This window comes from Hyperoodon ampullatus (genome assembly GCF_949752795.1).
Source record: "Hyperoodon ampullatus genome assembly, chromosome: 3".
Classification (NCBI taxonomy): domain Eukaryota; kingdom Metazoa; phylum Chordata; class Mammalia; order Artiodactyla; family Ziphiidae; genus Hyperoodon; species Hyperoodon ampullatus.
The window spans coordinates 52,445,567-52,467,910 of NC_136916.1; the positions used below are offsets into that span (position 1 = coordinate 52,445,567).

General features: G+C 42.0%; 2 protein-coding genes across 5 annotated transcripts in view; one reads left to right on the forward strand and one right to left on the reverse strand.

Annotated features, from left to right (window-relative positions):
• The window catches only part of VPS13C (vacuolar protein sorting 13 homolog C), a gene marked incomplete at both ends in the record, with an annotated part of 185,655 nt that extends 173,522 nt beyond the window's left edge, over positions 1–12,133 (reverse strand). For 3 of the 4 annotated variants that reach the window (XM_079700000.1, XM_079700002.1, XM_079700001.1), the window contains one exon: positions 12,019–12,118. In XM_079700000.1, the coding sequence (XP_079556126.1) occupies positions 12,019–12,118 (100 nt within the window). Of the gene's footprint in view, positions 1–12,018 lie in introns of all 4 variants that reach the window. The other variant, XM_079700003.1, reaches the window with a different exon arrangement.
• Positions 12,134–20,502: 8,369 nt separating this feature from the next.
• On the forward strand, positions 20,503–21,715 carry LOC307050900 (C2 calcium-dependent domain-containing protein 4A-like; the record flags this gene model as incomplete). Its single annotated transcript, XM_079701160.1, has 1 exon — positions 20,503–21,715. The coding sequence occupies one exon, from the start codon at positions 20,503–20,505 to the stop codon at positions 21,631–21,633; it is 1,131 nt and encodes a 376-aa protein (XP_079557286.1). The 3' UTR covers positions 21,634–21,715.
• Between the last annotated feature and the right edge of the window lie 629 nt (positions 21,716–22,344).

Here is a 22,344-nt window from a genome sequence, read left to right on the forward strand (position 1 = left end):
CATTTATTATTTAAAAAATACTATGCTTCCTATGCACAGATAACAACTACAAGACTAGATACTAAAATAATCACAGTTGTTATTGCCATATAATAAAGTTCATTTCCTTTGCATAAGTATATTGTAAATTTCCTAAGATAAACTTAAAAACTTCAAAAGGAAAGTAAGAGGTAAGACGCCTCACAAATGGGAAGAAAATACTACAGCATAATAATAGGAAGAAAGCATCTACAATATACTGCAGAGAAATTAAAACCTGAAGTAGACAGTAACTTCAGAGTCGAAGAGATAGATTAAAAAGTTATTTTGGAGATAGCCACATCCACCACAGGGCAGACAGAACAACCAAAAAGAACTACAATCCTTCAGCCTGTGGAACGAAAACCACATTCACAGAAAGACAGACAAAATGAAAAGACAGAGGACTGTGTACCAGATGAAGGAACAAGAAAAAACCCCAGAAAAACAACTAAATGAAGTGGAGATAGGCAACCTTCCAGGAAAAAAATTCAGAATAATGATAGCGAAGACGATCCAGAATCTCAGAAAAAGAATGGAGGCAAAGATCGAGAAGATGCAAGAAATGTTTAACAAAGACCAAGAAGAATTAAAGAACAAACACCTAGAAGAATTAAAGAACAAACAAACAGAGATAAACAATACAATAACTGAAATGAAAAATACACTAGAAGGAATCAACAGCAGAATAACTGACACAGAAGAACAGATAAGTGACCTAGAAGACAGAATGGTGGAATTCACTGTACAGAAGAGAATAAAGAAAAAGAATGAAAAGAAATGATGACGGCCTAAGAGACCTCTGGGACAACATTAAACCCAGCAACATTCACATTATAGGGGTCCCAGATGGAGAAGAGAGAGAGAAAGGACCAGAGAACATATGTAAAAAGATTATAGTCGAAAACTTCCCTAACACAGGAAAGGAAATAGCAACCCAAGTCCAGGAAGCGCAGAGAGTCCCAGGCAGGATAAACCCAAGGAGAAACATGCTGACACACATAGTAATAAAACTGACAAAAATCAAAGACAAAGAAAACTTATTGAAAGCCACAAGGGAAAAATGACAAATAACATACAAGGGAACTCCCACAAGGTTAACAGCTGATTTCTCAGCAGAAACTCTACAAGCCAGAAGGGAGTGGCATGATATGCTTAAAGTGATGAAAGGGAAGAACCTACCACCCAGATTACTCTACCCAGCAAGGATCTCATTCAGATTCGACAGAGAAATCAAAAGCTTTACAAACAAGCAAAAGCTAAGAGAATTCAGCACCACCAAACCAGCTCTACAACAAATGCTAAAGGAACTTCTCTAAGTGGGAAACCCAAGAGAAGAAAAGGACCTACAAAAACAAACCCAAAACAATTAAGAAAATGGCAACAGGGACATACATATTGATAATTACTTTAAATGTGAATAGGTTAAATGCTCCAACCAAAAGACACAGGCTGCCTGAATGGATACAAAAACAAGACCCATATATATGCTGTCTACAAGAGACCCACTTCAGACCTACAGACACATACAGACTGAAAGTGAGGGGACAGAAAAAGATTTTCCATGCCAGTGGAAATCAAAAGAAAGCTGGAGTACCAATACTCATATCAGATAAAACAGACTTTAAAATAAAGAATGTTACAAGAGACAAGGAAGGACACTACATAGTGATCAAGGGATCAATCCAAGAAAAAGATATAACAATTATAAATATATATGCACCCAACATAGGAGCACTTCAATACATAAGGCAACTGCTAACAGCTATAAAAGAGGAAGTCGACAGTAATACAGTAATAGTGGGGGACTTTAACACCTCACTTACACCAATGGACAGATCACCCAGACAGAAAAGTAATCAGGACACACGAGCCTTAAATGACACAACAGACCAGATAGACTTAACTGATATTTATAGGACATTTCATCCAAAAACAGCAGATTACACTTTCTTCTCAAGTGAACAAGGAACATTCTCCCGGATAAATCAAATCTTGGGTCACAAATCAAGCCTCAGTAAATTTAAGAAAACTGAAATCATATCAAACATCTTTTCCAACCACAATGCTATGAGATTAAAAGTCAAGTACAGTGGGAAAAAACGTAAAAAACACAAACACATGGAGGCTAAACAATACATTACTAAATAACCATGAGATCACTGAAGAAATCAAAGAGGAAATCAAAAAACACCTAGAGACAAATGACAATGAAAACATGACGATCCAAAACCTATGGGATGCAGCAAAAGAAGTTCTAAGAGGGAAGTTTATGGCAATACAATCCTACCTCAAGAAACAAGAAAAATCTCAAATAAACAATCTAATCTTGCACCTAAAGGAACTAGAGAAAGAAGAAGAATAAAAACCCAAAATTAGCAGAAGGAAAGAAATCATAAAGATCAGAGTAGAAATAAATGAAATAGAAACAAAGAAAACAATAACAAAGATCAATAAAACGAAAAGCTGGTTCTTTGAGTAGATAAACAAAACTGATAAACCTTTTGCCAGACTCATCAAGAAAAAGAGGGAGAGGACTCAAATCAATAAAATTAGAAATGAAAAAGGAGAAGTTACAACAAACACCGCAGAAATACAGTGTCATAGGAGACTACTACAAGCAACTCTTTGCCAATAAAATGGACAACCTGGAAGAAATGGACAAATTCTTAGAAAGGTATAATCTTCCAACACTGAACCAGGAAGAAACAGAAAATATGAACAGCCCAATCACAAGTAATGAAATTGAAACTGTGATTAAAAATCTTCCAACAAACATAAGTCCAGGACCAGATGGCTTCACAGGTGAATTCTATCAAACATTTAGAGAAGAGTAACACCCATCCTTCCCAAACTCTTCCAAAAAATTGCAGAGGAAGGAACACTCCCAAACTCATTCTACGAGGTCACCATCACCCTGATACCAAAACCAGACAAAGGTACTACAAAAAAAGAAAACTACAGACCAATATCACTGATGAATATAGATGCAAAAATTCTCAACAAAATACTAGCAAACAGAATCCAACGACACATTAAAAGGATCATAGACCATGATCAAGTGGGATTTATCCCAGGGATGCAAGGATTCTCCAATATATGCAAATCAATCAATGTGATACACCATATTCACAAACTGAAGAATAAAAACCATATGATCATCTCAATAGATGCAGAAAAAGCTTCTGACAAAATTCAACACCCATTTATGATAAAAACTCTCTAGAAAGTGGGCACAGAGGGAACCTATCTCAACATAATAAAGGCCATATATGACAAGCCCACAGCAAACATCATTCTCAATTGTGAAAAAGTGAAAGCATTTCCTCTAAGATCAGGAAAAAGACAAGGATGTCCACTCTCGCCACTATTATTCAACATAGTTTGGGAAGTCCTAGCCACGGCAATCAGAGAAGAAAAAGAAACAAAAGGAATCCAAATCAGAAAAGAAGAAGTAAAACCATCACTGTTTGCAGATGACATGATACTATACATGGATAATCCTAAAGATGCCACCAGAAAACTACAAGAGCTAATCAATGAATTTGGTAAAGTTGCCGGATACAAAATTAATGCACAGAAATCTCTTGCATTCCTATACACTAACAACAAAACATCAGAAAGAGAAATTAAGGAAACAATCCTATTCACCATTGCAACAAAAGGAATAAAATACCTAGGAATAAACCTACCTAAGGGGGTAAAAGACCTATACTCAGAAAACTAAGACACTGATGAAAGAAATCAAAGATGACACAAACAGATGGAGAGATATACCATGTTCTTGGATTGGAAGAATCAATATTGTGAAAATGACTATACCACCCAAAGCAATATACAGATTCAATGCAATCCCTATCAAATTACAAATGGCATTTTCTACAGAACTAGAACAAAAAATCTTAAATTTGTATGGAGACACAAAAGACCCCGAATAGCCAAAGCAATCTTGAGGGAAAAAAACAGAGCCGGAGGACTCAGACTCCCTGACTTCATACTATACTACAAAGCTACAGTAATCAAGACAATATGGTAGTGGCACAAAAACAGAACTATAGATCAATGCAACAGGATAAAAAGCCTGAAGATAATCCCACACACCTATGTTCAACTAATCTATGACAAAGGAGGCAAGGATATACAATGGAGAAAAGACTGTCTCTTCAATAAGTGGTGCTGGGAAAACTGGACAGCTACATGTAAAAGAATGGAATTAGAACACTCCCTAACACCATACACAAAACTAAACTCAAAATGGATTTGAGACCTAAATGTAAGACCAGACACTATAAAACCCTTAGAGGAAAACATAGGAAGAACACTCTTTGACATAAATCACAGCAAGATCTTTTTTGATCCACCTCCTAGAGTAATGGAAATAAAAATAAACAAATGGGACCTAATGAAACTTAAAAGCTTTTGCACAGCAAAGGAAACTATATAAACAACAGAAAAAGCAACCCTCAGAATGGGAAAAAATATCTGCAAATGAATTGACAATGGATTAATCTCCAAAATATATAAACTGCTCATGCAGCTCAATATTAAAAAAACAAACAACCCAATCAAAAAATGGGCAGAAGGGCTTCCCTGGTGGCGCAGTGGTTGAGAGTCCGCCTGCCGATGCAGGGGACACGGGTTCGTGCCCTGGTCTGGGAGGATCCCACATGCCGCGGAGCGGCTGGGCCCGTGAGCCATGGCCGCTGAGCGGGCGCATCCGGAGCCTGTGCTTCGCAATGGGAGAGGCCACAACAGTGAGAGGCCCGCATACCACAAAAAAAAAAAAAAAAAAAAAAAAAAAATGGGCAGAAGACCTAAATAGACATTTCTCCAAAGAAGACATACAGATGGCCAAGAGGCACATGAAAAGCTGCTCAACATCACCAATTATTAGAGAAATGCAAATCAAAACTACAATGAGGTATCACCTCACACGGTCAGAATGGCCAGCATCAAAAAGTCTACAAACAACAAATGCTGGAGAGGCTGTGGAAAAAAGGGAACCCTTTTACCCCGCTGGTGGGAATGTAAATTGATACAGCCACTATGGAGAACAGCATGGAGGTTCCTTTAAAAACTAAAAACAGAGCTACCATATGGTCCAGCAATTCCCCTCCTGGGCATATACCAGGGAAAACCATAATTCGAAAGGATACATGCACCCCAATGTTCATTGCAGCACTATTTACAATAGCCAGGACATGGAAGCAACCTAAATGCCCATCGACAGACGAATGGATAAAGAAGATGTGGTACCTATATACAATGGAATATTACTCAGCCATAAAAAGGAACGAAACTGGGTCATTTGTTGAGACGTGGATGGATCTAGAGACTGTCATACAGAGTGAAGTAAGTCAGAAAGAGAAAAACAAATATTGTATATTAACACATATATGTGGAATCTAGAAAAATGGTACAGATGAACCGGTTTACAAGGCAGAAATAGAGACACAGATGTAGAGAACAAATGTACGGACCCCAAGGTGGTGGTGGTGGGAGGAACTGGGAGATTGGGATTGACATATATACACTAGTATGTATAAAATAGATAACTAATAAGAACATGCTGTATAAAAAAATTAATTAAATAAATTTTTTAAAAAAGAAGTAAAAATAAAAACCAATTCAACAACACCAACAACAAGTTACTCTGGAGGCAGACATGACAAGATGTCATCACTGACCAAATATAGGGATAATACAGTAGTCATGGAAAACTGATGTGTTTGAGAATTGCGAAAAAATCCTTAAAATGCATTATATGTATAAAAATTACATAAAGTGGAAAAATATTCCTGGGTTTAATTGTCAGATGGCAAATTACAAAAAATTACAATTGGGAATTCTACTCAGGCCAAAAGAATTGATCTGCACAGAAGCTAGTGCATATTTGAAGGAATCCAAACCAATTTAACATGATCTAAGACCATATGGAGACTTGTAAACTTGCTCATGAATTTTGATTGTCCTACCCATTAATTTTCAACTAGTGGGTCAAGGGTCACCAGGAGTGCTCACAAGTAACCTGCAGTAGATATGAAGCATTTTCTAATAATTATTAAGGCACTAACATAATAAGTGCCCTCATAAAAAGCACACTTTCTACTTTCTCGTTCTTTAATGAAGTAATAGATGGTATTTAACATGTGAAATACTGAAAACTACCAATATGGCTAACAGAGCTAAACAAGTATATTTAGAAAGGCAGATAAAAAACGGAAATGGCGACTATTGCTAGGAGGTAGAATTAAGGATTTTTTATTAATGTTCTTCAGTATTTTCTAGTTTTTACAATAAACATGTATTACTTTCATGTTAAAAACTATTACACAAATTGTAATATGAAATGGGGAACAAAACAAGGTAAATTCTAATGTCAATATGACCTCAATATGTATTACATAAATTCTTTCTATATTTACTATTTACCTTCTCTACAGACACATAAAAAAGATCTATTTATACTACTTAGAGTCCAGCAAACAAATGCACACTTCCTCTCTGAAAAATGTGAATGTTATCTAACAAACAGTAAATATAACAATGAAATAAGAATGATACAGTCTATGAATTATTTGCACTGAAGGAGGAGCCACTAGTCCTAACACAAAGAAAAGGGGAGGAACAGCAGTGTATTTCTGATTAACACCAGGGTAAAAGTGCATTCATTCATTCAACCAGTAGATGCGTGCCTTATCTAAGTAAGGCACTGTGCTAAGAAGTACTCTTCCACTAAAATGCATGCTTTTCTGCAGATACAGAAAGCAGACTCCCTCCTAAATATCAACCATCTTATATTTAACTCAATACTAAGGAAAAAGCTAAGATTTAGCTTTCCATTTCTATTCAAGATAACATAATTCTATACACATGCAAATAACTTTAATAACTATAATCAGATCACTCTGGGCTAAGAACACAAAGAGGCCATAGGAAGTTCCTGAAAACCTAGACGAAGGGTAAATATGTCTAATCTTTTAACAATAACCAAAAAAAAAAAAAAGGCGAGGGGAGAATGACTAATAATTGGAGATGGATAGACTTAACTCTGCCAGCAAGGAAGGCACTAAAGCCAATCCCACGATCAAGTGTCCCTAATCCCATGAATTTCTAAAGAAACCAAGGTGAGAGACAAGTAGAGAAGTTCTGTGAAAAGATTTCCTTCTATGATGGACTGGCAACCCTAAAGGATGACAGCAAGCAGTAAGTGTAGTCTGGCTTCAGAAGACAAAATTTCTAATTTTTAACCCTGTATGATACTCATAAATAAACAGAAACATTTTGGATAAGCATACATGACTAGAGTCACATATACAGTTTCAAAGCTAATCTTGAAGGATATTTTAAGAAGTATCTTAAAAAAGTAAATCCTGGATCAAAATTTATCTAATAATCTTTACAAATGAACCAGAAGAGGGGAATGAAATTAAATCCATTAAATTAGCAAATAAAACCAAGGCAAGCAGAGTTGGAGCCATCTCAGAAAAGTTCAATAGAAAAATGGTTGCTAAATTACAGAAAATAACAAGGTTAGTATATTTATGAATAAGAATCAAATGGTACTGGCGTAATTTGGAACAAGCCCACCTCAGTCCAAGAATGGCTTTTAAAACACAAAATGACCTACAAAATAAACACAAGAAATATAGTGCTGATGTTAAATACCTCCAGTCAGAAATAACCCATCTGAACTTTCACAGAAGTTTCACTACACCTTTCTTATGGCACTTAACACTTAACTATTTAAATCCCCAACCTGATCATAAACTCCTTATTGATTCTCCTCATAGTAGGTACTCAATAAGTCTTGACTCAATTAATTAGAATGCATATTGTACTGAAATAGGAATGACTACAATAAGAACATAAACCTTTCTATTTTAGAAAACACTTTCAGAGCTATTACATTACTTGATCCTCACAGCCTCCTGGTGAAGGAGGCAGGACACAGAAAGAAACTGAGGCTTGGAGAGCTTAAGTGACTGGCCTAAGAATACTATGTCAATGTAGTAAACGGTTATCCTGATGGAAGATTATGCATTTTCTGTTAACTAATTCTGGACGCTTTTCGTCGAGTGCTGCTTTCAGTTGGTCTAACTGGGAGCAGTACTTGTTGAAATTAATTGTTTGGTTTTCCAGAAGGAGCTCATAATAGAGGACTTCTTCCAATCCCACCATTACACAACATCACCTTCTTTGGACGAAGACCGGCCTTTGGTGTGGTTGGTGGTGGTTCATTTTGCTTGCCCCACGATCTCTTCAGTTCCATATTACTATACAGTATCCACTTTTCATCGCCCGTCACAATTTGTTTTAAAAACGGAACGTTTTCATTACGTTTCAGTAGAGAATCGCAGGCGGAAATATGGTCAAGAAGGTTTTTCTCATTTAACTTAGGTGGAACCCAAATATCAAAGCGATTCACATAACCAAGCTGGTGTAAATGATTTTCAACACTTGATTTGGATATTTTGAGTATGTTGGCTATCTCCTGTGCAGTATAACGTTGGATGTTCTCAATTATTGTTTCGATTTGATCGCGTGGCCTCACACGTTCACAGCTTCAACTGGTCTACCAGACTATGGAGCATCGTCCAGGGAGAAATCTCCAGAACGAAACTTCGCACACCACTTTTGACACGTTCGATCAGTCACAGCACCTTCTCCATACACTGCACAACTTTTTGTGCATTTCAGTTTCGTTTTTACCTTTCTTGAAATAATAAAGCATAATATGCCGAAAATGCTGCTTTTTTTCTTCCATCTTCAATATTAAAACAGCTACACAAAAATTCACCAATTTTGAAAACTTTTTTTAAATGCATGCTGATGTGAGAGCTGTCACATACCATCTAACAAAATGTTTTCAAATGAAGTTAAAGAACTAAGTGCTACTAGAGCCATCTTACAGAAAAAAACGAACAAACCTTTTGGCTCACTCAATATTTAACCCAAATTAACCCATCTAGACTCAGTCTAATAGGAGTTCACAGTAACTTTATCTTGGGAGGGGAAGCTAAGGGAAGGAGAAGAAACAACTGACTCTCACTCTTCCATTTCCGTATTGAAACACGAAGTTGTTGTGGCAAAGAAAGTTGGAAAGCTGCTATGTCACCACTGAACTTTCTCCTTTTCAAGTATATTTCAGGGCTTTCATAAGAGTGAGTAGTATGGCAGAGCCTCCTAGCAGAATGGTTACCCAAGTACCACCTTCCAGCTCTATTTGTAGAAAAGAGGTGAAGTTTTAATTTATGATACTATTCAAATATGTGGAAAGTTGTTTTCAATAAAATTTTAAAGTGTTGTTTTAAATAATGATAACTAAGCCTAAGTACATTATAATATTGAACTTTTTGTTGTTCACTTTACATACTATAGGACAAGCTAATAAGAAATGTGGCTTTCACTACACCAAGTGTTGGCTGGGAGGAAAGGAATAAAAAAAAATTCCTCAACAGGTTTAGAAACACTTAGATACTGCTATGTTTTATGGATAAAAAGAAGCAAAGAGGCCTGTTTTTTCTTGCATTCTCAAGCTGCCCTTCGACTACCTGTTAAGACTATATATATATAGATTTGGATTCACAAGTAATCAGCATGAGGCTGAAACTTTATTTTTCTTGTCATATTTCATGACTGTGGCTCTCTGCTCACTGGTACCAAGTGAAGAACAGAAAGGAAAGAAACATGATCTGACTACCATTTCTCACCATGAATGCAGAGCAAGTGGCAGTACAACTTAATGAAGGAGCTCACGCTGCTCTGGCCTTATTCAAGTCACAGAAGTTCAAAGCGAGAAGAAATGACCTTTATATATCCAGAAGCACAGCTATGGGCTGATAAACCTGATTGGACTTCCACTGGAGGCATTTCCTAAAAGAAATGGGTTTATTTGCTCTGGCCTGTTATAAAGTTGATGTTGGCCATGGGTAGAATAACTTATTGTAAAAAAATAATAATAAATTGCAAGAAAAGAAAGTTTCCTTTCCTACACTTCACCAAAAAAGAGGGCAAGAATGATGTAAAATTATAATGGCATTTTAATTTCTAACATGAAAAAATGCAAAATCCTCAGGCAGTATACTTCACAATTTCACAGTATATTTACAATTAGAATCACAGAGTATTGGCCCTGGAAGGACCCTTAGGTGTTACCTAGTCCAACCCCTAAGTCTTAAAGAAAAAGAAAAAGGAAAATAAGATATGGGAGGGAAGGAATCTTCGAATGTATCCATAAACTTTTTTTAATTTTTAAAAATCTGAGATAAATAGGGCAAAACGTTTTAACTTGGGTAAGCAATTCTGAGTAGTGATTACATAGGAATATTATATTTTCTGGTATGATTTTTTTTCTATTAAAGGTGAAATTAAGATGAAGAAATTAAGGACCAGTGAGGTAAATGGATTGTCGAACACACCAACCTCAAACCCAGGTTTTTCCTAAATGCTAGCCCAGAGCCTTTTCAGATTTCAAATAGTGTTTACAAACTACAAGAATTAATTTGTATTATTAGACAGTAGTCTGAAGAAACACTTGATCCCTGCAGAAGGCACTGGCCATTTAATTCCTTAAATGTCTCCTTAACTTCTCTTTCTCTTGCACTAAGTGTGAGGGGAGGGCATGTAAACAAAATATGTTATTGCTGGGCAAACCACGCAGAACCAATAAAAAGATCAGTAAACTACTAAAAGCAGGCTCCTCTGTAATTTAGGGCAGCACAAAAAAATTGCCCTCTCTCTCTCTCTCTCTCTCTCTCTATATATATATATATATATATACGGTCCATATATGTAATTATAAATTTTAGGAGTCAGATTTTTTAAAAGTAAAAAGAAATGGGGGAATGAATTTTAAAGATATATTTTATTTAACCTAATATATTCAAATATTATTATTTCACCATGTAATCAACATAAAAATTGTTGAGATATTACACTCTTTCTCCTACTAAGTACTTTATACTTCTAGCACACCTCAATTTGCACTAACTACGTTGCAAGTGCTCCTATAGTGGCTACTGTATAGGACAGATGGGGTTAGGACTACTTGTTGACTGAATTAAAAGCAGTTCCATCCACTTGAGTAGTTCTTTAGATTTCCCTCCAAAGCTGACAAAATGCCCAAAAGTCTTCTGCAGAGTGCAAAAGTATCCCCAATGTCCCTAAAGCTTAACATGTAAATGGTGCAAATAATCTTTTTGAAGAATGGAGAAGCACACTACAGTCTACTTCTATACACAACCCCTAGGGTAGAAGCATTGGTGTAAATTCTTCGGCGTGCAACCAAGCAGCACCTAATGATGATGCTGGTCGTGGCCTGAATTTCTCTCTATCGCTCCAAAACAAAACTGAAAGTCCTCTTCCTGTTGAGAGAATAAGCAATATTAAGGGAAGCTGTCACTTTCTCAGAAGCTCAAAAGTATTATGAGTAAGAATCCCTACCGACAAGCCTTTCGTAATGATTGTCCCCTGCCTGCCGATCCTTTCCCAAACCCTGCAATCTTAAAGAGAAGCCAGGTCCTGCTCGCTATCAACTGCCAAAAAGATCACTGCGAAACACAATTTCTTTTTTCTTCTTCCTTGGTGCCACTTTGAACGTGTGAGGCCACGCAGCCATCCTCGCTCCACGCGGTGGGGGAGCAGAGAGGGGTTCTTTATGCTTCGGGGCCAAAGGGGCCAGGCTGAGGGCAGGGAGAGGCCGCCCAAGGTGGGCAGGTGGGACGGGGCAGGGGCTTCGGCCTCAAGGTCGCGAAACCCGGGAATCCCGGCAGCCCGGGCGGACACCCCGTGGCGGCGGAGGCCAACGCAGGCCTCCCCACGCCGCGCACCTGCGGCCCAGGGAGGGGGCCCAGCCGAGCGCCCTCCCCGGAGGCGGAGTCTCGGGCGGCGAAGGGAGCACGGCCCAGGCTGGAGCCAGGAAAGGAGCAGCCCGCGGCGTGGGCCCCTCGGCCAGCGCCGGCAACCCCAGACAGCCCGCGGTCGCGCCCTCTCGCTTACCGCCCCAGATCCCCAGCTTCAGCTGGGACTTGTTCAGGTTCTCCACATAGTCCCCCAGGAAGCGGTTCAGCAAGTCCGCGACCACCGACTCCAGCACCATGGTGGCCTGAGGCGCGGGAGAGGGAGAACCCGGAACCGCCCGGCACAGCTGAGGGCGGCAACCAGCGCGGCAAATTACAGCCCCCCCGGGCGCCGATCCGCCCCCGCGCCGCGCCGCACCGCGCGTGACTCGGCCTGTGCGCAGGCGCACCGCCGCCGCCGCTGCTGCCGGGAGCGGGATGTGCGTGCACTCGCCGGCGACTCGCGGCCTCGTGATATCCGCTTTCTGGGCAACCGAGGGTGGGCGGAGGAGCCGGCTTGGGGCCTGCTCCAGAGGAAAGGGATGTTAGAGAAAGAAAAGGGGGAGCGGGAGTTACTGAGCACGGTGACATCTCTGTGGCCGCTGTGCTTCCCTGCTGTCGCCTTCTGTTGACCTCGGGTCCGCAGGGCTCAATCGTCCCGGCGGGAAGCAGCTCTGCGGCCTCGGAGCCGACCCTATGGGTGCCCGGCGCTTCCCAGGCCTCCAGTGCACCCTGAGCGCCTCCTAAGTAACCACCCCTTCAGGAGGGGAAAAAAGGAGACGCTGCACCGTCCTCCTGCTACATATCAGCTCCGCCTAGCAGCATCTCTCCGCTTACTTTTGCTTCCTGAAAACACACTAATAATTCACAAGTGGGAGGAGGAGGAACAGAGCCGCATCATAAGATGGCAGATAGAATGGGAACTGAATGTGTATTTCGTTAACTCGTTCTTTTACTCCCTTCTGTTGCTAAGTGGCTCTTAGTTAACTCATAAGCCACTTCTTAGTTACATACCTCGGTAGGGAAATAACAAAACGACGTAGTCCTTCCTTTTTTTCCTTTAGGTGTAGGTGTATTTATCTTTCATGCAGTCATTGAACTGTTTCTGGTGTGGCAAGGCTTTGAAAGTGGGGCTTTTATAATGCAAGGACTTTCACGTTAGTAAAGTTTAGCTGCACTTTGACAAGCCAATCCTAGAGAACGGGACTTCTTTTTCTAAAATTTGTTTCAAAAAACTGTTGAGATACTGTAAACAGACATGAACCTAAGAAATAATAAGATTATTTGTAGTCACAAGTTTATTAAATGCTTTGCTACACATAATGTCTGAAAAACCATGTGTGAATTGCTCTTAAACAACCTGCTATGGACATTGTGTACCCCCAAAATTCATATGTTGAAATTCTAACCCCTGTTGTCATGGTATTAGGAGGTGAGGCCTTTGGGAGATCATTAGGTCATTAGGTAATTAAGCAGAGCCCTCATGGATGGGATTCGTACCCTTACAAAAGAGACCCCAGAGAGCTCCCTCACCCCTTCGGCCGTGTGAAGATACAGAAGAAGACAGATATCTATGAACCAGGAAGTGGGCCCTCACCAGACACTGAATCAACTGGCACCTTGATCTTGGACTTCCTAGCCTCCAGAACTGTGAAAAATAAATTATTGTTTTTAAACCACCCACTCTATGGTATTTTGTAATAGCAGCCTGAACAGACAAAGAGGATCAAAAAGAAAAATCATTCCTTAAATACAAAGTCCATTGGAGAAGAAAAAAAGTCAAAATGTCTACAATTGGTATTATGTAAAATGGATGTAAAAGAAAAAACCAATACTAACCAGTACTGGTGCTATCAGTAACCACCTGCATCCTTCGCTCCAGCACACAGAATATAAAACCTTAACCGTTTGTTTACCCGAGCTTAGTCACCCTGACAAAATACCTAGGATGTATTTTGAAGCACTTCATACTTCCCTCCTTCACCATCCACAAACAATTAACAGCCAAACCTGGCTATTCTGCTTTTGCCATATTTCCTAAATTCTCTTTATATCTCATCCGAACCATGCAATCACCCTCTAACTGGCCTCCTGGGCTCCAGTTTTTCCCTTCTCCATCCATCTTCACATTGTCACCGGAGCTAATTTCCCAAAGCACAGATGAGCTCAGGTTAGTCCCCTGCTCAAAAAGACCCAATAGCCTGGAGGGGTGGGATGGGGAGGGTGGGAGGGAGGGAGACGCAGGAGGGAAGGGATGTGGGAACAGATGTATATGTATGACTGATTCACTTTGTTATAAAGCAGAAACTAATAAAAAAAATTAACCTAAAAAAAAAAAAGACCCAATAACTTTCCAGTGTTTAGAAAGCCCTCTTCAACCTATACCAAACTTGTTTCTAATCTACCCACAACATCCCCCATGCACACCAACTATGCACTGAGGAGGATGCCAAAAAAAATATCTATCTATCTATCTATAGATAGATAGATAGATAAATATTTGGGTGTTCCAGGCACAGGGCCTCATCCTGTTATGCCATCCTCCTAAGCACTGCATGGCTCATGCTTCCCCAACAACCCCTCTCCCCTTGTACGTGCACACCAACTATGTACTAAGGAGAATGCAAAAATATATATATATATATGTATATGTGTATATATAAATATAAATATATATATATATATATATATATTCTTGTTGGGATAGGCATGCACCAGAAAAAGATAAAAAGCAAACAATGCAAAGATATATGAATAACAGTGCAAGACGATATGAAAGATGCCACGGGCAGAAGAGTATGGCCAAGCAAATGGAACAGAGGAGTAATCTGCTGGGGAAAAGTGGGCAGTACTGATCCTTGTGTAATAATTTCTTGTACTTCTATGGTACTTTACACTTTTGAAAGAATAATGCATGTGTCTGCCTTTATAAGCATTATTCCATCTTATTAATACTTCTCCAGTTATACCTCATGAGCTATCATGCCATTATTATGCCAAGGTATGCATTTTCAAGTAAGCCTCATGAAAGATCTGTGAGACAAGTAATGCAGGTAGTAGTATTGTCTTCATTTATAGGAAAATTAAAGTCAGTGATTTACATTAAATTAAATGATTTACATAAAACTACACAGCAAGTGTTTCTTTCCTTCAGTTCCCTGAGCACTGCCACTTTTTCTCTTTTAATAAGTAGAGTTAAATCACCACTAGGTGATTTCTTGCTCTGAAAGGTAGATGACAGAATGGAAACTCTCATGGTGGAAAAATTCAGCTCAAAATTGTCAGTACAAATAATGCTATGACCATAGAGGATAAAGAGCTTTTAAGTTTTAACATTTTACTTTTTAAGTATGTTTTGAGGGATTGGTTATTATGTGCACAGAGTAATGCCCCAAATATCCCATACTTCTTGAAAAACTCCTAATCCAAAACAAACCATAACCAATGTTAAGAAATACCATTAGGGCTTCCCTGGTGGTGCAGTGGTTAAGAATCTGCCTGCCAATGCAGGGGACACAGGTTCGAGCCCTGCTCTGGGAAGATCCCACATGCTGCGGAACAACTAAGCCTGTGTGCCACAACTACTGAGCCTGCACTCTAACACCCATGAGCCACAACTACCGAAGCCTGCGCGCCTAGAGCCCATGCTCTGCAACAAGAGAAGCCACCGCGATGAGAAGCCTGCACACCACAATGAAGAGTAGCCCCCGCTCGCCGCAACTAGAGAAAGCCCGTGCTCAGCAACAAAGACCCAACGCAGCCTAAAATAAAGTAAAATAAAATAAAATAAAAAAGAAATACCATTTGCACTCTAACGCACAGATACCAAAAGGAATTTGGATACAAAGGTTAACTAAAGGAAATGAACATTCTAGTAATTATGGCTCTTACATTCATTCTGGCTTCAGAACAATGAGAAGGTTAACAAAGGCAACTGCAAAGCTAAACTGCAAGGAGGGACTGAGCAATAAAAACAGATGAGCAAAATATTCTTCCTGTTAAAAACAAAAGTCAAAATTAGGGACACTTTTTAAAAATTAACACTCTTGCTTAAAAATTGAAAAATAAGAAATTCCGATGTCACACTACTACCTCATACCCACACCCCATTCCCCAGCCCTGGAGTTTGCTGAGAAAAGCAAAAGGGATTTGGGGGGAAAAGGAAATGGAGGAGAAAGCTAGAGAATAAGCATGACAGCATGGGTTTTCAGAAAAGTTAGGAAGTTTAACTGGGGGAAAACACAGGAGTGGATTGCAGAATGTCAGAGACAGAGGCAATCAAATATCATATGGTTAATCCAACCTTCTCCTTTGATGGAGGGGACACTGAATGCGAGAGAGAATTAAGGGACTTGCCAGGGTCCCACAAGAAGTTAGTGACTATCAGTGTGCTAAACTCCAGGTGTCCCAACTCCCTGGTCTGTTTACTTTCCATTACTCCACACTCCAATTCTGTTGAATGAGATGGATAAGTCAGAACACCAGTATTTTATTGGGTTATAAACTCTCTTCTTCTTGCTTTCCTTGACACCCAACCTCCTATATATTATTTTGCAGTTCTGCTTTAAGTGGTTCCATATCCTTCTACTCCAAGAGCACCTCTGACCTCGATGGTATGTTATCTATTTATGCTTACTTCGCAGAATTTTATCAGCTCCATCAGTGAATGTTCCCATAGCTGTGATGAAGCTATGATAACAGTCTTCCTCTGAGTAGATTTGGGTGTTCCAGGCAGAGGGCCTCATCCTGTTACACCATCCTCCCAAGTACTGCATGGCTCATGCTTCCAAGGTAAGTAAAACATAAGGCTTAATGTGGTCACAGGGGACCAGCCATGCGAGGGCATGTCTCTGCTGTTTCAAGAAACCTTATATAGAAAATGCTTCCATAGTGTTATTAAAGAAGGTGAATTATTAATAAAAACAAAGCAATGCTGCTTGGCTTGGCAAGAAAGAGAAATGTTTTTAAGGGAATCCATGTGTGAATCACCTAATTCCTAGCCAAGCAGAGCTGTATAATAATAACAGCTAAGTGATAGCCAACACTTACTGTGTGCCAGGCATTTCATGCATTTTTAACACTCACAACAATCTTGTGTGGTAGGTATTATAACCCCTATTATACAACTTTGGCTCAAAGAAATTAACTTGCTCACAGTTCCATAGTTAAAAAGTTGCATAACATTTGAACCTAGGATAGATCAACTCCAAAGTTTGTGTTTCTTTACCCCTAAATTATCTCTCCCTTCACGACACAGCTCTGCTTAACAACTTCTCAGACAACTTCTCAGATTGTGAGCCTCACCATTATAACCTAGGGGTCTCTGGGCTCTCATTTGCTGGGCTAACAGCATCTTGTCTCCTGAGAGAAGATGAGTCAAAACACATTCACTTGACCCTCAGGTATATAATTTGGTAATCATTCTCCCATAGATTTGGCACTGGACCAAGGATTTTGGCCAGGAGTGGAGCTCATATAAAGACAAACAAGTAGCTAGTCAAGGGCATGGCAAACCCAGGGACACACCAACCCTGCCCCCAGACTAAATATATAAATAGTGTGCAATAGTCTCTTCTCATTTCTGCCTCAGCCAGATGGAGTTCAAATATGTCATCCTCATCATTTCATTTCTCTTCTGACAGATGTACATAGTTGATATGATCCTGTACAGCCTGGATCTACCTGCCTAGCACGGTGGCTGGAACCCAGGAGGCATTCAGTAAATATTGCTTTGAATGAATAAATGGACTAACAAATATTTGCTCTCTTCTGTAATAACAATAAATATCTGACATTGTGTATATCAGGCTCTATGCTAAAGTTTTCACCTGCATTATCTTATTTTATAGATAGATAAATAGGTAGATAGATACTATTATTATCAGAAGGGGCAAGGGAGCTCTCCTGGGTCTCTTTTATAAGGTCACTAATCTCATTACCTCCCGAAGGCCCCACCTCCTAATTTTACATTTGATACTGTGGCTTGGAAAGGTTAAGTAACTTGCTCATGGTCACATAGTGAGCGGCCATTCTAGAGTCAAAACCACTGATTTCGGACCTAATTTTCTTTTCTTTCCTTTTTTTTTTTTCCTATTTTATTTATTTATTTATTTATTTATTTATTTATTTATTTATTTATTTTGGCTGTGTTGGGTCTTCGTTGATGCACGTGGGCTTTCTTTAGTTGTGTGGAGCGGGGGCTACTCTTCGTTGCGCTGCGCGTCTCATTGCGGTGGCTTCTCTTGTTGTGGAGCATGGGCTCTAGGTGCGCGGGCTTCAGTAGTTGAAGCACATGGGCTCAGTAGTTGTGGCTTGTGGGCTCTAGAGCGCAGACTCAGTAGTTGTGGCGCACGGGCTTAGGTGCTCCGCAGCATGTGGGATCTTCTTGGACCAGGGCACAAACCCATGTCCCCTGCATTGGAAGCGCAGAGTTTTAACCACTGCACCACCAGAGAAGTCCCTCCCTTCTATTTTTATTAATGATAATAATAATCACAGCTTATATGTACTTAGCACTTACCATGTTCCAAGCACAGCGCTAAGTATTTTACCTTATAAGAGTTGTTTAATCCCCAAAACAACTCATTTATGCCCATCAGTGTGTATTTTTCTTCCATTTCCCATCATTATGTGAACTTGGATGCCTTACTAGGAATATTCATAATTTGCAGGGTTTATGTGACTATTCCAGAGACTATATGTAAATCATCAAGTACAGTGGCTGTGTACGTATATATCCTGGAAACAAAATGCACATGCCCCATCCTAAAATCACCTTTGCATGAGTTCAGTTTAATTTACTGAACATCATTTGGATAAGCAATTAATTTGCAAGGCGGTATCTTAGGCAGAAATAGTGTACACCCAAACGCTGAACAAAATGCCTCAGATCTCTTTCAACCTAAGCTAGTTGGAAGCAGGTCTCTTACAAAGTGAACACAGGTCAGTTTTCAAAAGAGAGGAAAAGGATGTCTCCGGTGGGCACAGCCTACAAAGGTGCCGTCAAAGGATGGTTCCAACAGCCCAGTTGTATGCAGGAGTATATTTTCCCAATTAAAACATCAGCGCACAAGGTTTAAGAAGTGGGTTGTTATTTTTTAAATTGAGGTATAAGACACAATCTTATATCTAATCTTAAGTGTATGCTAGATAATTTTTTTTTTACATATGGATACACCCCAGTAACCCCACCCAGATCAAGATACAGAATATTGGGCTTCCCTGGTGGCGCAGTGGTTGAGAATCTGCCTGATGATGCAGGGGACACGGGTTCGAGCCCTGGTCTGGGAGGATCCCACATGCCGCGGAGCAACTAGGTCCGTGAGCCACAACTACTGAGCCTGCGCGTCTGGAGCCTGTGCTCCGCAACAAGAGAGGCCGCGACAGTGAGAGGCCCGCGCACCGCGATGAAGAGTGGCCCCCGCTTGCCACAACTAGAGAAAGCCCTCGCACAGAAACGAAGGCGCAACACAGCAAAAATTAATTAATTAATTAATAAACTCCTACCCCCCCCCAAAAAAGATACAGAATATTTACAGCAGTCCATAGGGTTCCCTGTATCCAGAGTGGTTTGTAATCAACAAACAAAAACGATTTAAAATCAGAACAGAAAACCAGAAGGTAGGTAAGGAACTTCGAAAGCTGGGCAAACTAAAGGCTGGATTTGGGGGAGGATATTAAATAAGAATAAGACAGATTCGACTTTTATCTCCTCTTATTGGTGGGTGTAGAGTGCTTCTGTGATTCACACTCATTATGTCCATCGATCCTCACAATGACTCTGCCATATAGTAAAGACTTAGCCCTCTTTTGCACGTGAGTAAACAGAAACATCCCTACCTGAAGCAGGAGAGAAAAAGAACTGCATGCCTAGAATTTCCGCTGCGGATCCAGCCACGTGGCAGAGGGAAAGTTGGAAGGCCTGTCGTCAGGTTACCTATCAGTGCCAATCCGGCCCGCCCACTGGCAGGCGTCCCAGGCCCCAGGTATAAAGGCTCAAGCCGACTGCCTTTAAGCTGTACAGAATCCCGCCGTACGAGCTTTGATCTTCCCAGAGGCTGTGCGCCTCTAGAGGTTGGTGCCCCAGGCGGATCGGTGCGGAGACCTATATGACGCTGGACCCCAGGTACATTATGAGAGACCTATAGCCTTGCTTAACTCCCCCAGGGACTCGTTTGAGGCTCTTTTCGCTTTAAGCGGGGAGCAAGACGAATATCTTGGAAAGGATAATAATTATTTTAATTCTCTCTGAGGATTTGAGTGCAATAATCCAAGGATTCAGGAAACTATTGCACAAGCATAGTGCCACTTGGCACCGAGGACAGCGCGAGGCAAACATTTTGAGAATCTCCTCCTTAGGCCAGCGAGGACAGGTCTAGAGTAAGGCAACAAACCCAAAGTGTACACTACTACAGAAGAGAGAAGAACGATTGTTTTACCGCCAGGGAAACACTAAAACATTTGCAACAGCAGCGTGAGGGGCAATTTGCCTGGTCTGGAGGAGGCAGGAGGAAGCACCCCATGAGTAGAAGAGACGGGCATTGCTGCGCCCTGCAGGGCTCACTATGATGATCCGTGTGTGCTTGTGCATTACAGACTGACCAGCTCCAGCAGAGGTTCCTCTGGAACCGGCACCTGCTGCCTGATGTGGTGCCTGGAGCGGCTCCGCTTGGGACCCGAGCACTTCCTGCGGGGCAGAAACCGGCTTTTCCAGGATCAGGCCGGCCGAGCCACTGCTCTCAGGCCCTCCTGGTGCGCAAACGTGCTCACCCCGGACCGCATCCCAGAGTTCTGCATCCCACCGCGACTCGCGCCCTGCCCGACCCTGGCTGCAATCCAAGACACCAGGGGCGAAAAAGCAGGGACAGACGACGGCGCGGGGCGCACGGACTGGGACCCATGCTCGCAGGCTGCGCTCTCGCTGCCTCACCTGCCCCGAGCGCGTACAGCCTACGGCTTCTGCGCGCTGCTCGAGAGCCCGCACACCCGCCGCAGGGAGTCGCTCTTCCTCGGGGGCCCGGGGGCCGCCCCGCTCCTGCCCGCGCTCCGCCCCCCGGCCCGCACCTTCGGCGGCGGCGGCGGCGGAGACGCTCCCCTCGCACCCCCGGGAAGAGTTCCTGCTCCGCACCCCACGGCCCTCGGCGGCCCCCGCCCGCACCTGGACGCGCTCACTCGCCGACACCACGGCCGCCGCCTCCTGCGCGCTCCCGAGGGGCTGATACGCTGCGCGCTGCGGGCTCAGAGGAGCAGCGGCCTGGCCAGTGCCCGCTCCGTCGCCAGCGGGGACGGGAACGACGACGACGACGAGCGCGGCGCCGGCTCCCTGTCCCCGGCTCAGGCCCCCGCCCCGTCCGCTCCACCGCCCCCCGACCCGCGGCCCGAGCGCCTGGAGGCCGAGGGCACCGTGACTCTGGACCGCGCCGGCAGCGCCCTGCGCCTGGCCGCCGAGTACAGTCGGGACAGCGGGCGCCTCCGCGTCCGGCTGCTCCGCGCCGAGGGCCCGGCCGGAGGGGCCGCCGAGCCCCGCGCCCCCGTCGGCTGCCGCGTCAGCTTCGTCCTGCAGCCGCCGGGCCAGACGCGCCGGCCGCGGGGCGCCGTGGTCCGGCGGAGCCGCCGGGCGGTCTTGGAGCAGGACTTGTGCTTGGACGGGCTCTCGGAGGACGAGGTGCGCCGCCTGGCCGTGCGCGTCAAGGCCGAGAACGCGGGCCGCGGGCTGGAGCGGGGCCGCCTGCTGGGCCAGGGCGAGCTGCTGCTGGGCCCCCTCCTGCTCCTCTGAGGGCGCGCCCTGCCCCTGCTCTGCCCCTCGGACACAGCCGATTTGTACAAAATATGTACAAAATAAACGTGTTTTTATTCTTCTACTCTGGCCTTTGTTTCAGTCTAGTATTGGCAGAGAAAATACTGTATTAATTACCACTGTAAAGGGTGTTATATTTTGCGTACATACTGTCAATATTCTTTTTAAGTAAACAGTATGCTGTTTTGCAGTGGCGTTTCCCAATGTAGATAGCCAATGGCATTTCAGGTGTTCCCCACGGTACTATTGAGAGATAATGAATCACATGAAGTATTAAAATTAGAGGGTTTCTTGGTGATCTATTTGCTCCAATATCCTCATTTTGAAGTTTGTTCATTCCACAACATCCATTGAGACAATCTTAGAACATGTATTACTTTTGAAACATTGTTTTAGATCCTGAATATAAAATGAGACCGAGAGGAAGTGACTTGTTCAAGGTCAACAGTGAATTATGAGTAGAAGCTCCAATCTGATACTCTTGGCTACATCTTGTTGGAAGAGCATAGGAAGAAGTGAAACCATTTTAATATTATAAGCTTAAAAATTATTATAATAGTTTTACAAATATCCACTTATATCTTAAAACAACCGACAAAATTGATACAGCTATCCCCATTTAACAGAGGAGGATATGGAGGCACAGAATAAAGGCAGAAGCAGGATTTGCACCTAGGTAATCAGTATTTT